This window comes from Peromyscus eremicus, chromosome 5 (genome assembly GCF_949786415.1).
Source record: "Peromyscus eremicus chromosome 5, PerEre_H2_v1, whole genome shotgun sequence".
Lineage (NCBI taxonomy): Eukaryota > Metazoa > Chordata > Mammalia > Rodentia > Cricetidae > Peromyscus > Peromyscus eremicus.
The window spans coordinates 120,868,550-120,882,971 of record NC_081420.1 but is presented as its reverse complement, the minus strand read 5'-3'; the positions used below and the strand labels follow the sequence as shown (position 1 = coordinate 120,882,971).

General features: G+C 46.5%; 1 protein-coding gene across 1 annotated transcript in view; it reads right to left on the bottom strand.

The window, feature by feature from the left end:
- The window catches only part of Frem3 (FRAS1 related extracellular matrix 3), a 60,782-nt gene extending 49,680 nt beyond the window's left edge, over nt 1-11,102 (bottom strand). Inside the window, 3 exon segments of the mRNA XM_059262643.1 lie at nt 3,612-3,701; nt 5,959-6,284; nt 6,286-11,102. Of these exon segments, the coding sequence (XP_059118626.1) occupies nt 3,612-3,701; nt 5,959-6,284; nt 6,286-11,102 (5,233 nt within the window).
- Nucleotides 11,103-14,422: the final 3,320 nt, after the last annotated feature.

Genomic DNA, 14,422 nt, shown 5'->3' with positions numbered 1-14,422 from the left:
TCCTGCCTCTTTGGGTACCTGCATGCATGTGGTGCACATATATGCTGTGGGATGTTCTGTATGTTAAATGTGTTGCTCTGATTGATTAATAAATAAAACACTGATTGGCCAGTAGCCAGGGAGGAAGTATAGGTGGGACAAGGAGAGAGGAGAATTCTGGGAAGTGGAAGGCTGGGTCAGAGAGACGCTGCCAGCCGCCATGAGAAGATGTTAAGATACTGGTAAGCCACGAGCCACATGGCAACTTGTAGATTAATAGAAATGGGTTGATTTAAGATATAAGAACTAGATAACAAGAAGCCTGCCACGGTCATACAGTTTGTAAGCAATATAAGTCTCTGTGTGTTTACTCGGTTGGGTCTAAGCGGCTTCAGGACTGGCGGGTGAGAGAGATTTGTCCTGACCGTGGGCCAGGCAGGACTGGAGAAAACTCCAGCTACACATACATTCAGTAGGCACATGTATACACACATAAATACATCTATAATTAAAAGACCAGACTGAGAGTTTGCACTGGAATGGCCCAACTTGAAGTTCTTTAAACTAGAAAATGTTGGAACACACAAATTAGTCTTATTATCAATTTTTTCATTAAATTGCTAGTTAAGCACTATCCAGGTATCATTATATTCACAACTATGTGAGAGGCCCGCTTACGCTCAGTGGGCGACTGACATATCCCGGGCCTCCCACTACGTTTTGATGTCTGTTACTTCACTAAGCTGTAACAGAGCAAAAGGAAAAGGCGTAGCTGATTGTGAAACCAAGAATTGCACAGGCAAGGTGACCAGCTCAGCAGCCAGTGCCGAAGCCCAGACTGGCCCATCAGTACTTCCCCTTCCTCCTGCGCCTGCTTCTAGCAGATACGACAAGCTGGGTGGAGTCACAGAGGTGAGAATCATTATAAAACGTTCTTAAAAACTCACAGTGCAGAATGCAGTGGGCAGCTTTTCCCTTTGGGGGAAGCCTACTCCAGTCTTTCTTCAGAGTGCACACTTTGCTCTGCTTTGCTAAATATATACTTAATCAGGCTGTGTCTCTCAATCAAATTCTTTCCTTCAAGAAGAGTGAACCGGGAGACTGATCCCAGATCTCTATAACCCTTCTTCCTCAGTGTACGGTGGAAAGTGAATCACTAGACACTTACCCACCCCAAACTGCTGAAATGGCAGGAAGTAATACCTTCTATTAGTGTGTTGGGAAAGAAAATTATTAACAATTCAGATCATAATTTTTATTCAACTTTCCATTTCAAATTTTAAAAAATAATATATTTATTTTCATTTTATGTGAATTGGTGTTTTGCTTTCATGCATGTCTGTGTGAGAGTGAGAGATGTGTGGGTTCCCTGAAGCTGGAGTTCCAGGCAGTTGTAAGCTGCCTGATGTGAGTGTTGGGAACTGAACTCAGGTCCTCTGCAAGAGCAATACATATTTTAACCACCGAGCCCTTCCTCCAGCCCAGAGCAGGAATATGTTAAAGGGGAATAAAAGATTAAGTTGGCTCCTGTGGAGACATAGACTAAATTTTTTTTGAAACTATCAAATAAAAAGTGTTTAAAGGGAACTCTTTATCAGCTGTTAGAATCACCAGTAGACGGACCTTAGCTCTATGCTTGGTACTCAGCAGGCAAGGGCACAATCTACTGAAAATAAAAAGGACACATGACTATGTAATTAGCTTATGGCTCCACACAGATGTTTTAAGCTCTAGCTGTGACTACAGCCCCAGCTGTGACTACAGCCCCAGCTGTTTCAGTGTCTGCACTTGGTTGTTCTTGTGGCTTTAACCTGTAAGGTGTTTCTTTGTTGGCCAAGGAAGGGCACCTTGAACCTGTTCTCTGTCCTCTTTCATGGTCTTAGCTTTGTGGATCTCTGGCACGTTAGAGTCTTAGTGTTAGAACCAGGGTTTTGATTCTGTCTCACTGGCTTATTAAGACTCTGACCTTGAACGAGTTCTTCAGCCCCAGTGTTTTCATCCTGAGACAGCCTTGTGCCATTTCCTATTAATCTTACAGGGATTACAAGTCCTGATTCATACAAGTGCTGCCTGCGAATAAGAAACACTCAGCTGTGCAGTGGTGGCGCACGCCTTTAGTCCCAGCACTTGGGAGGCAGAGACAGGTGGATCTCTGTGAGTTCGGGGCCAGCCTGGGCTACAGAGCGAGTTCCAGGAAAGGTGCCAAAGCTACACAGAGAAACCCTGTCTCAAACAAACAAACAAACAAACAACCCTCCATCAGAATCTTCATAGAATTATCTTGTTTCTGGTTTTGCCTACAAATCACAGCGCCAGAATTAGGGGACATCTCCTTTTCAAAAGCATAAGGCAAAATATCGACTATGCAATGTCCATGTAGCTGGCGGTGGTAGTGCACGCCTTTAATCCCAGCACTGGGGAGGCAGAGACAGGTGGATCTCTGTGAGTCCGGGGCCAGCCTGGTCTACAGAGCAAGATCCAGGACAGCCAGAGCTACACAGAGAAACCTGTCTCAAACAATCAAAAAACCAAACTAAAACAAACAAAAAACCAAAAATACAAAGTCCTTTGAGTTAGATATGAAGACCATCTTTACATCAACAGGGAATGAATGAGAATGGGGTCAAAGAACCTTGCTCAAGGCTGCCTGGGGCAAGTTCATCCTCCAGCCTCTCATACAGAATGCCTTTGTAGTAAATCAGTCCTTGACTGATGACACACGATTCAGGCAGGGGACAGATGTTACTTGCTGGGGTGAGTAATGATTTCTACTGAGAGAGGTTATTGAGTGGCAAGCAGCACATGGACATAATTTCCGCTGTTATCCTGTCGTACCTTGAAATGGTCTTCTTTCTGAACACGTGATTAGCCTGTCCCGTCTTCTGTTAACTGGCTGCTTCCTGCTTGTGACTTCGAAGGTACTGTGGATAGGCTCAGGAGCAGCAGAAACAGGGAGCTTTTTAATAAGCTTTCCTCTATGTCAGTACGTCCATTTTCTTCCCCATCTAAGAACATCAAAATCCCAGTAATTGCACTGGGGTGCGTGTGTGTGTGTGTGTGTGTGTGTGTGTGTGTGTGTGTGTGTGTAGCTGTCTGACACATGCAAAATGTATGCTGCACCGATGCACTGATGCACCCCATCAGTCCCCGATAAGATTAAATTTTAATGTTAGGAAGCCACAAAACTCACTCTGTAGCTGAAAATGCTGATCAAATCTAAAGAGAGCCTTTCTATGCAGTGCCGGTCTGATAGACACCATTACCACGGGTCTCAGAATCTCCTAAAGTTGTGAGGATTCAGCCATGAGAACCACCATGTCAGGAAATCACTCACTGCATTTCCTGTCACATTCGTCAAACCCCTGGTTGTTTTCTGCTCTTAAAAGCTGGCTTGCCACTCCGTCATCCTTTTTTTTGTGCTAAATGTCAACACTCCCTTCAGAAGATTGAGGAATAAAAAGTTTGCTTAAAACACAGTGCTTTGTCAAGAAGCACTGAGTGTAGGAACAGAGAAAAAGCCAAGGGTTCATTTAACGGCTCAGTGTGTGACGTCATTGATTGTGACGACGTTGTGTGCAGTTTACACTGACACTTGCTCACCTTGCTGCGTTCTAGGGCTTAACTAGACTCACCGCTGGCTTCAACAGAGAAGTAGAAGGAGTCCTCCGTCGCTCTGCTGCCCTTGCTCAGGATGTAGTGGACCCGCAGCTCATCAATGTCAGCTTTAAACAAGAGCAAACACCACACTGAGTCACTTCTGTACAACGGGAAAGGGGTGTTGGCAACTTCAGTGTTTATATGCTGTGGAAAAGGTAACAACGTTTTAAATAGAGGTGGAGGGCATTGAATTTTTATTTACACTTATTTATTTAGTGTGTGTGTGTGCACGAGTGTGTCTGTGTGTGCTATGGTATATGAGTAGAGGTCCTAGGACAACTTGCAGGAGTCTGTTTTCTCATCCCACCACATGGGTCCCGAGGACTGAACTCAGGTCGTCAGCCTTGGCTGCCAGCACCGCTACCTACTGAGCCATCTTGCTGGCCAACAGATCTGCTTTTTAAAATTAGAAAGGAAAAAAATCAAGGAACATTTTGCAGTGCTGCTGTGAACATGTGTTCCTGAATACGTCATGCATCCAGGGGACATTCTGGCTGTATGTGTTTTATAGCATCCTGCCAGTCTGTGACGATCCACGTCGATACGATCTTCACAGAGCCATAATGACCAGTACTTGTTAAGTATTTGCCACAAAATTAGTTTAAATAACCATAAAGATTACATCTGGAGAAAAAGAAAATGAGAATAAGCCACTGTGTTTTCTTCTTGTCTGTAACCCTTTCCTTTAAAGAAACTTGTTCCTTAGATCTGTGATTGTTTTTTATATTAGTAACTACTAGTATTTTAATGACAATTTGCACCCAAGTGGAATTTATTTAGACAAACAATTCTTATAGAGCTGTATGTGATGTCACTGGCTTCAGAAGCAATCTGAAAATATAACCAAGCTGGTTTTTAAATACTGTGATGGTTTGAATAAGAGGGTTCCTCCTCCATAGACTCATATGTTTGAATGCTTGGTCTGCAGTTGGTGGAACTGTTTGTGAAGGATTAGGAGGTGTGGCCTCTTTGGAGAAGGTGTGTCTCTAGGGTATGCCATTCACAGTTGGCTCTCTCTTTGCTTTGTGCTGTGGATCAGATGTAAGCTCTCAACTACGGATCTAGCACGATGTCTACTTTCTGGTTGCCATGCTCCCTGACATATAGACTCACACTCTAAAACTGTAAGCCTCAATAAACTTTCTTTTATAAGTTGCCTTGGTCATGGTGTCTCTTCACAGCAATAGAAAAGTAACCAAGACAAACACCCTCTGCTCTGACACCAAGGTATATTGAGGGTAAGATATTGCATGCATCTCTTTACATCTCACAAGTAAAGCTACTTGCTGTGGAATGTCATTCTGTATGCTGTGAATGTGTGCTGCTCTGATTGGTTGATAAATAAAATGCTGATTGGCCAGTAGCCAGGCAGAAAGTATAGGTGGGATGAGCAGACAAGGAGAATGCTGGGAAGAGGAGGGCTGAGTTAGGAGTTGCTAGCCAGACACAGAGGAAGCAAAATGACAAGGCAGAACTGAGAAAAGGTACCAAGCCATGTGGCTAAACATAAATAAGAATTATGGGTTAATTTAAGTGTAAGAGCTAGGCAGTAATTAATATAAGCCTCTGAATGATTATTTTATAAGCATCTGAGGGACCATGGGGCCGGGCGGGACTGGAGTAAACTTCTGACTACAGCTACTTAAAGAAACAGTAAAGAGCAGCCAAAGGGCCTCTAGTGCTGCACAACCTGGAAAAGCAGGGACTTCCTTCTAGTTCAGTGCTATACTAACCTCAAATTTAAAAGAAAAATAAAATGTAAAACACAGTCCTTTTTACACTTAAGACTAACTTAGTTCCATGTACTTTTGATAAATAAATTACAATTTTTCCTATGGGATCTTACACTATAGCCTAGTCTGGCCTGGTATTTATGTGTTCCAAACTGGCATCAAACCTGCAATCCTACTGTCTCAGCCTTCCAAGTCCTGGAATTACAGGAGTGAGCCACCACCTCCACCTTCAGAAATTACTTTTGAATAGTACATTAAAATGTGTGATGTAATCACTTATATCTCAACTCTAGATAACAACGATTATCTTAAAAATCTAGACTAACAAACCATGACAATGATTCTTAGGTATGTCATTCTTAAACTCTGAAGCATGTTATCAAAATAAATGTAACCTTATGATATTTCCAAAGCCCAAGCTTCTGTGTTTTGCTGTTTGAAGGTGTAATTACAGTCCATTAAATATTTTTGGGTTTCTGTTAAGTGGCTCTTCTAATGAGTGGTTGAAGAAGGACCATTTTAGAGAACACCGAGATCTCTAACCCACTGGGGGAGAGAGACAGAGACACCAGGAAAGAGTGTGACTCACCTTGTGTGAACATGTGGGCACTCTTATTTCCAGTGCCAGCATTGACAATGTAGCCATGCTCGGGTCCTCTGGTCACTTTATACTTCAGGAGTCTGTGGGGACCATCCTGATTGTCTGCTTGTAGATACTTGTTAGTAATGAGGAAACCCAGGTGTCCAGTGTGAAGGACCTTCAAGGCTGTGGCTCCCCTGTTAATGGCAATCTGTGGGAGCCAGCTGCCAAGGGGACTTATCTGGATCCACATTGTCTGAGGCGCGTGCATCTCCAGGGTGGTGTCTGGGGAGACATAGAACCCAGTGTGAGTGCCGTCAGTCACAGTGAAGGAGACTGTCATCAGCTGTCTCACGACCATCATGACAGCAGAGAGTCAGGTTCTCAGCCAGGTCCTTCTTGGTGAAAGTGGTCACAGGATGACTGCCACGGATGGGGGCCTGGGTGACGGTAAAAACAATAAAATCATCTGGAGTGTCCTCATCTTCCACTGCCGACTGGAAAGGAGTGACCTCTGTGCTGTCCCCTCTTTGCAGTGCCAGTGTTCGGATGGCCAAGGTGGGTTTCTTATTGTCCCCATCTGTGACAAATATCCTGAAGATTCTGAACACAGAGCTGTGCCCGCCAGTCACTCTAAGCTCAAAGTGGTCCATTGTTATCTCATCCTTTGAAATGCGGACATAGGATATCTTGTTGCCAGCCAGTTGAACGTGAGTAAAAGAAGCCATGGGCTCCCTGTGCTGGTCAGAGCTTTCCAAGTAGCCCATGCTAGGAGCTTGTGTGATGTTATAGTGAAGTTCCTCACCAGGGCTGTGGATATTACTGATATTAAACAGTTCAGTGGTGAGGGTCACTCTGCCATCTTCTGTCAAGGTGAGCCTTTTGCCGACAGCCTCAGGGGGGATGCTGTTTGAGTTGCCAATGGTGATATAGAAATAGTGGTCCCTCAAAGGGTTAACTCCATCAGTCACATCAAATTTGAGAAGATCAACAGCGCCCTCCTGGCCTGTGTGGGTATAACAGATAAGTTCTCTGTCAATTTCATCCTGGGTGAAGTTCATTCCCACGGTGAGGTTGTTCCTCACTTCTCCTCTTGGCTTCCTCAGTCATTGTAGGAGCCCCCGTTGAGGCTCAGAATGGAGAACAAAAGTGAGGCTCTCGTTGTCTGAGTCAAGATCTATGGCTTTGAGCATGCGGTTTGTGATGATCTCAGCGTGTCCAGTTTCCACTTCTAGCCCATCATTGGTAGTCAGCTGAGGGGCCTCATCATCTACCAAAATTACAACGATGGGTACCTTTTTGTGAGTGGTGTGCCTGCCGTCACTCAGCCAGACCTCAAAGCTGTCCTCTGTGCTCTCTGAGTCATCGTGTTCATAGGCAATGGAGGAGGCCTCCTGGATCTCCTGCAAGGTAACGCTGTGGATGGGCTTGCTGCCTGTGGCCAGCTGCTGTATGATTTGTCCATGCTGGGGAAGGACGGTGAGTCGAAAATGGAGCTTATCTGGTGGGAGGTCAGCATCTACTCCATTGAGCAGTGGGGTGTCTATGACCTGGCTCATCCCCTCGAATACCACAAACTTATGGGTGAAAAGTTCGGGCTGCTCGTCATTGGTGGGCAAGATGGTCAGAGGGAGGAGGACATCTGGGGAGAAGTTGATGCCATCAGAGCAATAAAAGGAGAATTGATCTGTTTCTGGTTCTACCCCCTTGTGGATACTCTGTACATAATTGATGCACCCGACTTGGACATCCTTGAAGGAGAAGGCACTGATGGGGCAGCCAACCCGTGACACTTCTGAACCAGGAGCTGGTGCTGAGTTTTCCAGGTAGCCAGAGGACGGCTGACCAGTTAGAGTGCAAAGGATTTCATCTTCGGGAGTGTCCACGTCTTCAATGTTGAGATGTTGTGTGGTCAAGAGGCTCTTCCCACCTTCATACACAATGAAGGACTCTCCCACCAAGACCTCGGGGGCCATGTTGTCCACTGGCAGCACTGACACTTGCACTAGCACCCTCTCCAGTACGTTGTCCCCCATGGACCAGCGGTAAGAATCTTTGACAAGGATGAGGCTGAAAGCATCATGTACCTTTTGGAAGCCAACTTCACCTCCAGTGTGGACATAGGTTACTGCCCCACCAATGAGGTCCTCTTGGGTGAATTGTTCTTCAGGAAGACCATTCACCAGGATAGTGCCCAATTTAGGCTTGTCCTCTACAATAAAAGACAGCATTAAATCCTTTGTGTCCTTTCTGCCACGATTAACATCCATGGTGATCCCAGTAGCTGCATTCTCAAGCACATCTATGGAAATAGCCAATATTCGAGATCCTGTGATAGAGACCCTGGGACTTTCATCAGCCACTATGGGCTGCACAGAAATCCAGACAGTGATGGGTATATGGTGCACCCCATCACTTACCTCCAGGTAGAAGATGTCACTGGTAGTTTGATCTCTGCTATGCTGATAAGAGATGTTCCCATCAATAATATCAGCTAGCATGAAAGAGTCCCCCGAAACCATATATTTTTTAAAGTACTGCAAGTGTCCATGCTGGGGACCCCAGACTAAAATGAAGAAAATTTGATCAACATTTGTGTTGGGGTCTGCAACATCAAGTTCACTGCTGCTGAGAATAAAGCTGCCTCCCTGAAAGACAGCAAAGCCCCTGTTGATGACTTTTGGTGGCTGGTTGTTCAAAGGCTGCAGGAATAATGTGAATGTGCCTGGCACACCATTGCCTGCAGCATCTTCTACCTGGTAGCTGAATTGCACAACCCGAGGTACAATGCCCAGATTCTTCTGGGGGGGTTGATAAGCAATTTTTTGATGATTGACCTGGGCCTGGGTGAAATGAGTAATGGGTCTATTTGGTGAATCAGTGAGCACAATTTCTCCAGCCTGGACTTGGTGGTTGCTGTCAGTGTCAGTTGGTGGTGTCAGTAGGGTGTACCACAGGTTCTGGTCATCTGAATTCTGGTCAACATATTGGAGGAATTTCTTCTGGAAGCAAGTGAGCTGGTGTCCTTGCACAGTCATTTCTAGGATAGTTCCTGGATACAACTGAGGACTCAGCCTATCTGCAGGCTGGATACTGATGGTGAAGAAGTGCTGGTTGGAGAGATTTGGTGGGTCATGGTCATCTTGCACATGGAAAGCCAGATGGGCCACTATAGATTGAGGAATGTGTGGTCCAGCATGGAAGAAGAAAAGTCTCCCTTCCATTATGTCCTTCTGTAGCCACTCAGTCACCACCTTCTCATAAAGACCCTCCCTTTCCACATAGTGCCAGTCACCCTGCAGAAGGGAGAAAGGGGGTTCAGCCTGCCTTAGCAGCATGTTGCCTGAGGGCTGGCTTGAGTTGTAGGAATCAGGAGCCTGATCCCCACTCCTCTCTTCCTGTTTTCCTTCCAGATGTTGGTCTTCCAACACAAAGAGTATAGTTGAGTCCTCGGAATCAGCATCTGTGGCACTCAAGACAAAGGGGGATATCTGGATCACCTGCCCTTCAGTCACTGAGAGTCCTAAGTTGGTGGTGACCACTGGTGGCTCATCGTCTACAGTCACGATTGTGACGGGGAAGAGAAAATCCACCCGATGATGCCTGTCCTCCATCCTGAAGACGACGTTGTCGCTGTAAGAGTCACTGCCATCATGCTGGTACACCACGCGCCCTGCACTTAGGTCTGCTGGTGTGAAATACTTACACCCCTCAGGTGCCCCGAGCACCACCAGCTGTCCGTGTTGCAAGCCTCTTACTGCAGCAATTCTAATTTCTTCTGAATTATCTTTATCACTGACCTGAAAGCTTTGGCTGTTGGACAGGGGCCTTGCCTGGCCTTCCAAAACCAGAAGTCCTCTGTTGTAGTTAGTCATCGGAGCCAGGGCGTTGCTAGACTTCACTACCACCATGAAGGCAAAAGGGTAAGAGGTGTCGCCATCTCCATCCACCACCTGTAGTTCTAGCTGGAAGATGCGGTCTCCTTCTGAGCTCCCCATGGGAGGGTGATAGGCAATTTTCAGCTCCCGCAGCTCCTTCTGGGTGAAGAAGGAGACTGGAAGGCCCAGGGGGTCATCTGTGTTCACCATGTAGCCCTGCCGACCTTGGTGTCCAGGTGGGGCCTCAGGGGCATTGAGAATGTTGAAGACTAGGTCGTCTGGATCTGATTCATAGTCATCTGCAGCCAGTGCATCAGGAGTCAGGGCTGTAAGCAGGGACTGATCAACTTCCACCATCATTAGAGCCCCCAAACTGGGCCTGGGTGCTGTGCCCCTGGCTCCCTTCTGGATTCTGACTTGAAGCTGCAAGTACTCCTGGTCCAGCACCTCCACTGACCCAGTACTTTGGGGCTCTGGCCCTAGAAGTTCTACCATCATAGGCACATAGTCCCTGCTGGGTGAGGATGGAGTGGCAGTGTGCTGGTAGCGCACCCCAGCCTGGACAAAAGCCTCACAGTCAACCAGATGGCCCCTGGAGAGAGGGGTCCCAGCGGCGTCCACCAAGTGCCCGTACTTGGGGAGTAGACCGCCAGGGTGAGGAAGCAAGGTGAGCCTGCACCTACTCCTGGAGGCAAAGTCCAGCACCCTCTTGTCAATGGCATGGCTGCAGCCTCGCAATTTAAACACTTTCAAAGGCCTGTTGCGTGTCACCAGCTGAAGCTTGGAGAAGACCACGTTCACATCCAGAGTGAAAGGCAGTACCAGTGTGGAATTTCCTGCTTTGTATCGCAGCTGCAGCTGCACCCAGGAGCTTGTGGTGCTGGGCGAGCCGAAGTGAGTGTACCTGACCTGGTGGGCCCCGAAGTCGCAGGGAAAGTGGCACAGGGAGAGCGTGCCTTGGAGCCAAGGGATTTCCAGCACTGTCACCTCGCACTGGTCCCCTGGCTGCACTTGAATCACCAAGTCCCCCAGTGGGTCCAGCCAAACCGAGCGGCCCTGAGGCACCTGCAACCTAGGGTTGGCGATCAGGATGCGAGGATTCTGGTGGCTACCACCATCAAGTGCTCCCCAGGGAGGGAGGTAGAGCTCCCAGTGGGATGCGTTCCCGCTCAAGGGTACCTGTCCCCTCAGTGCGCGACAAGTCAGAAGCAGGCAGGCAAGAGCCACTACCAGCTGCGGAGACATGCCAGGAGGGTGCAGAGAACCCCCAGCCATGGTACCCAACGGAATTCTGGTGTTGAGATACCCAGATGATGTCCAAGGACTCACTTAGCCCCAGGTGCTGGCTGGCATGGAGGCAGTGATGCTCTGGGGGAGGGCGGGGAGGCTTGGATCCCTACAGCTACAGTGGCTGCACTTGAGCTGCCGCAGGTAATAGCGAGGGAAGGGCTTTCTCTGTTTTCTGAATTCCAAGTCTCCACCTGCGCTGGTTCCAGGGGCCACCCAGGTGTGCCCCAGCGCGCCGAGACCTAGTGAGCATGCAAGTGCTCCCCCTCCACTCCCAGTGTCTTTGTCCTAGTTACCTTGATCTGTCACGGTGCAGCCTCCGACTGGCTAGTCTGGATACCCTCTTTCCTGGGAGCCACAAAAGGATTGTCCCTCAAGGCTGGGAGAGCGACTGCGCCTGGGTGAGTTCTGCGCACGGGAGACACCGCTGACACGGTCCATTCACCCAGGAATGGTGTCTTCTGGTGGAGTGCGAGCCAGAGTCTTTCTCTTACCGCGGACAGGAGTGCTTTTTCTTGCCAAAATTGAGTTTCACTTTGGACATTAAAAAAGCTGGTGGGAATGATTTTGCAAAAAAGATCTTCTGTCTGTCTGACCGAGGTAATCCGCCCTTGCACAGCAATCCTGGTATTTTCTTTTTGTTTTTGTTTTTTTGTTTTTGTTTTTGTTTTTTGGGGGTAGTGGTGCTGGTGAGGGGATGCAGGATGGGGGCGGGCAGCTTCGGGAGGTTGGGGGGGTGGGGAAGCGACAGCTTCCAGACAGGCGAACTTGAATAGTCTGTACTCTGTTCTCAGTCAGTGGGTCTCACATAAAGCAATGGGTGTGCAGGTCAGATTCCTGTGGCTTTCTTAGAATGCGGTTTCCATACCGAGACATGGCTGCTTCCTAATTACTTTCTTTGTTGACAAACATGTGGTAGTCAGAGGTGAGGATGTGGGAGCAGTATCAAAGAAAACCTCACAAATAAATCTGTGAGTCATTCATCTAACACTTGGGATGAGGCTTTCAAACGACCATGATTCCCACCTGAGAGTGGAGTGAGGGGCAGGTCCTGAGGTGTCCTCATTTCTTAGGGACTGTGCAAGATAATCAAATTCACCTGATCCTCCCTCCCTCCCTCCCTCCCTCCCTCCCTCCCTCCCTCCCTCCCTCTCTTCCCTTTGCTTTCTTATGTCAGAGACTTTTTAATGACTGGAAATAGATTCATTGCAAAACTCTCGATAAAAACGGCTTCGATGGGGCGACAGCAGCCCTGGGAACCGTCATCCACAAGTCAGTCTTTAGATCGTCTACAGTGTTGCAGACATTTATTTACTTTAGCAGCAGAAGAACACAGAACAAGCCTGAAAGTGTTAATCTGTCTGACCGCTAAACTAGATCAACCCATGAATTCGTGTGTGTGTGTGTGTGTGTGTGTGTGTGTGTGTGTGTGTGTGTGTGAGAGAGAGAGAGAGAGAGAGAGAGAGAGAGAGAGAGAGAGACTCTCTGGAGCTGAATGCTAGCCCACCTCATTAGCACCCAGACTTGTTCATATAGCAAGATAGTAAGAGACAGTAGATTTTAAATATGTAAATTTAGCTTAATTATATGTTACCTAGCACATTCAGAAAATGTTCTTTGAAACATGTATTTTTTTACACTTAAGCACATTTATAATTTCATTGTGCATGAATGAGGCATTGTATTCCAGAAAGTGTTCATAATCAAACTTTTAAAATTGCTCTTGTTTTGAGATAGGCTTTCACCATATGGCTTAGGCTGACCTCAAGCATGGGCTCCTCCGGCCTCAGCCCCTCGAGTGCTGGAATTACAGGCATACACCACTTTATCTGGCATAATAGAACTTTGTTTTTCAGTCTACATGTATTAAATTTTACCAGCTGAGCATTCATGCATGAGTAGTTTGGTTTCTGTATAAGCATTATTCCCTCTAAGGCAACTATCTTTTGCACACACTATTTCTGTGAAAAGTGGAGGTGCAGAGCTAAGATAACAAGTAGCTAAATTATTATTAAATTCATGCTTTTGATCTCTGACCCTCTCTGCTCAGCATACATCTTTCTTAGTGTTCTGTATCTGGAAGGGTCCCTTGTCTCTCACCATCTTGTTTCTTTTACCTTAGGACACTCTAGCCTGGCTTTGAACACAGACCAGACTCTTGCTGCGGCCATCAGTAGCCTCCCTTCCAGTAACATGGCTCTGCCAGTCATGGTACTAAATTTCCTATTCATGCATGTACCCGTTAATTGAGGTCTGTCTTCCCTGCCAGTCCTAAAGCTCTATACCTGCAGTGAGAGTGTGGCAGTCACCACTGATGCCTAGGAATAGAGGAAAGATGGCAACTTCCAAGTAGCAACGATATGAAACGCAGACACTCATCAGAAGCCAGTACAGCAGATGTAACTTTCTTCCTTTCCCAGAATGCACCAACTCATTAGAAATTGCCGTCACTGTGTTTACACCGTGCAACTTGTTTTCTAGACGAATCTTTGCATCATTAAATCTTTGTTTCCTCAGAGCAATTTCTTTCGTCTCTGTTGTGTTTCTGTATTTCATCACCTCAAATTTATCCTTTGAACCTGAGCTACATTTCAAATCTATCATTAAGCAGAAGAGAAACAAAACAAAATTATAAAGTGTAGGCTCTGCTCTTATTTTTATAAGCCCTACATCATGTGATTCTGCAAAAACCTTGCAAAGTGCCTGTGTCGTGTCTCTAATTTATATGTGATAATGAATCCCACTTCATCCAGTGGCCACAAGAATTAAACACATTACTACTCATAACAGGCTTCTTTGAATACTGCCTGGCACACAGTAAGCACTCAATAAATGTAAGTTATTATTGTAATTACACATAGGAAATTGAGATTTATAAGCATTAAACAGAAAACTTTTACCTTGTAAGTGAACTCCACTATCACCAAAAGGGGGTCCCACAGGGAAAGACTCCTTGTGTACACTTGGCACGTTCCCTCATGTGTTATTCCATAAGTGATATGCTCTGAAGTGCATAGAATGAATGACATTCAATACAAGGGAAAGAACTAGGTGCCCAAATGTCCTGCATGTGCTTGGTAGAGAGACAAGCCATTTTCAAAAGGTCACATCCAGCTTCTGGGACAATGACTGAGAATAGGTGAGGAAGTTCTGTCCATCCAACGATAGCATTTCTTAGTTCCACAGGCTATCCCAGCCAAGACTAATTCAACTGACGTTTGCCAAAAGTTTTTTTTTTTTCTCTACCATTTTAGGAAATGAAAGACCTTAGACACTGTATATCCGAGGCACTTGCCTCCAACTTAGCC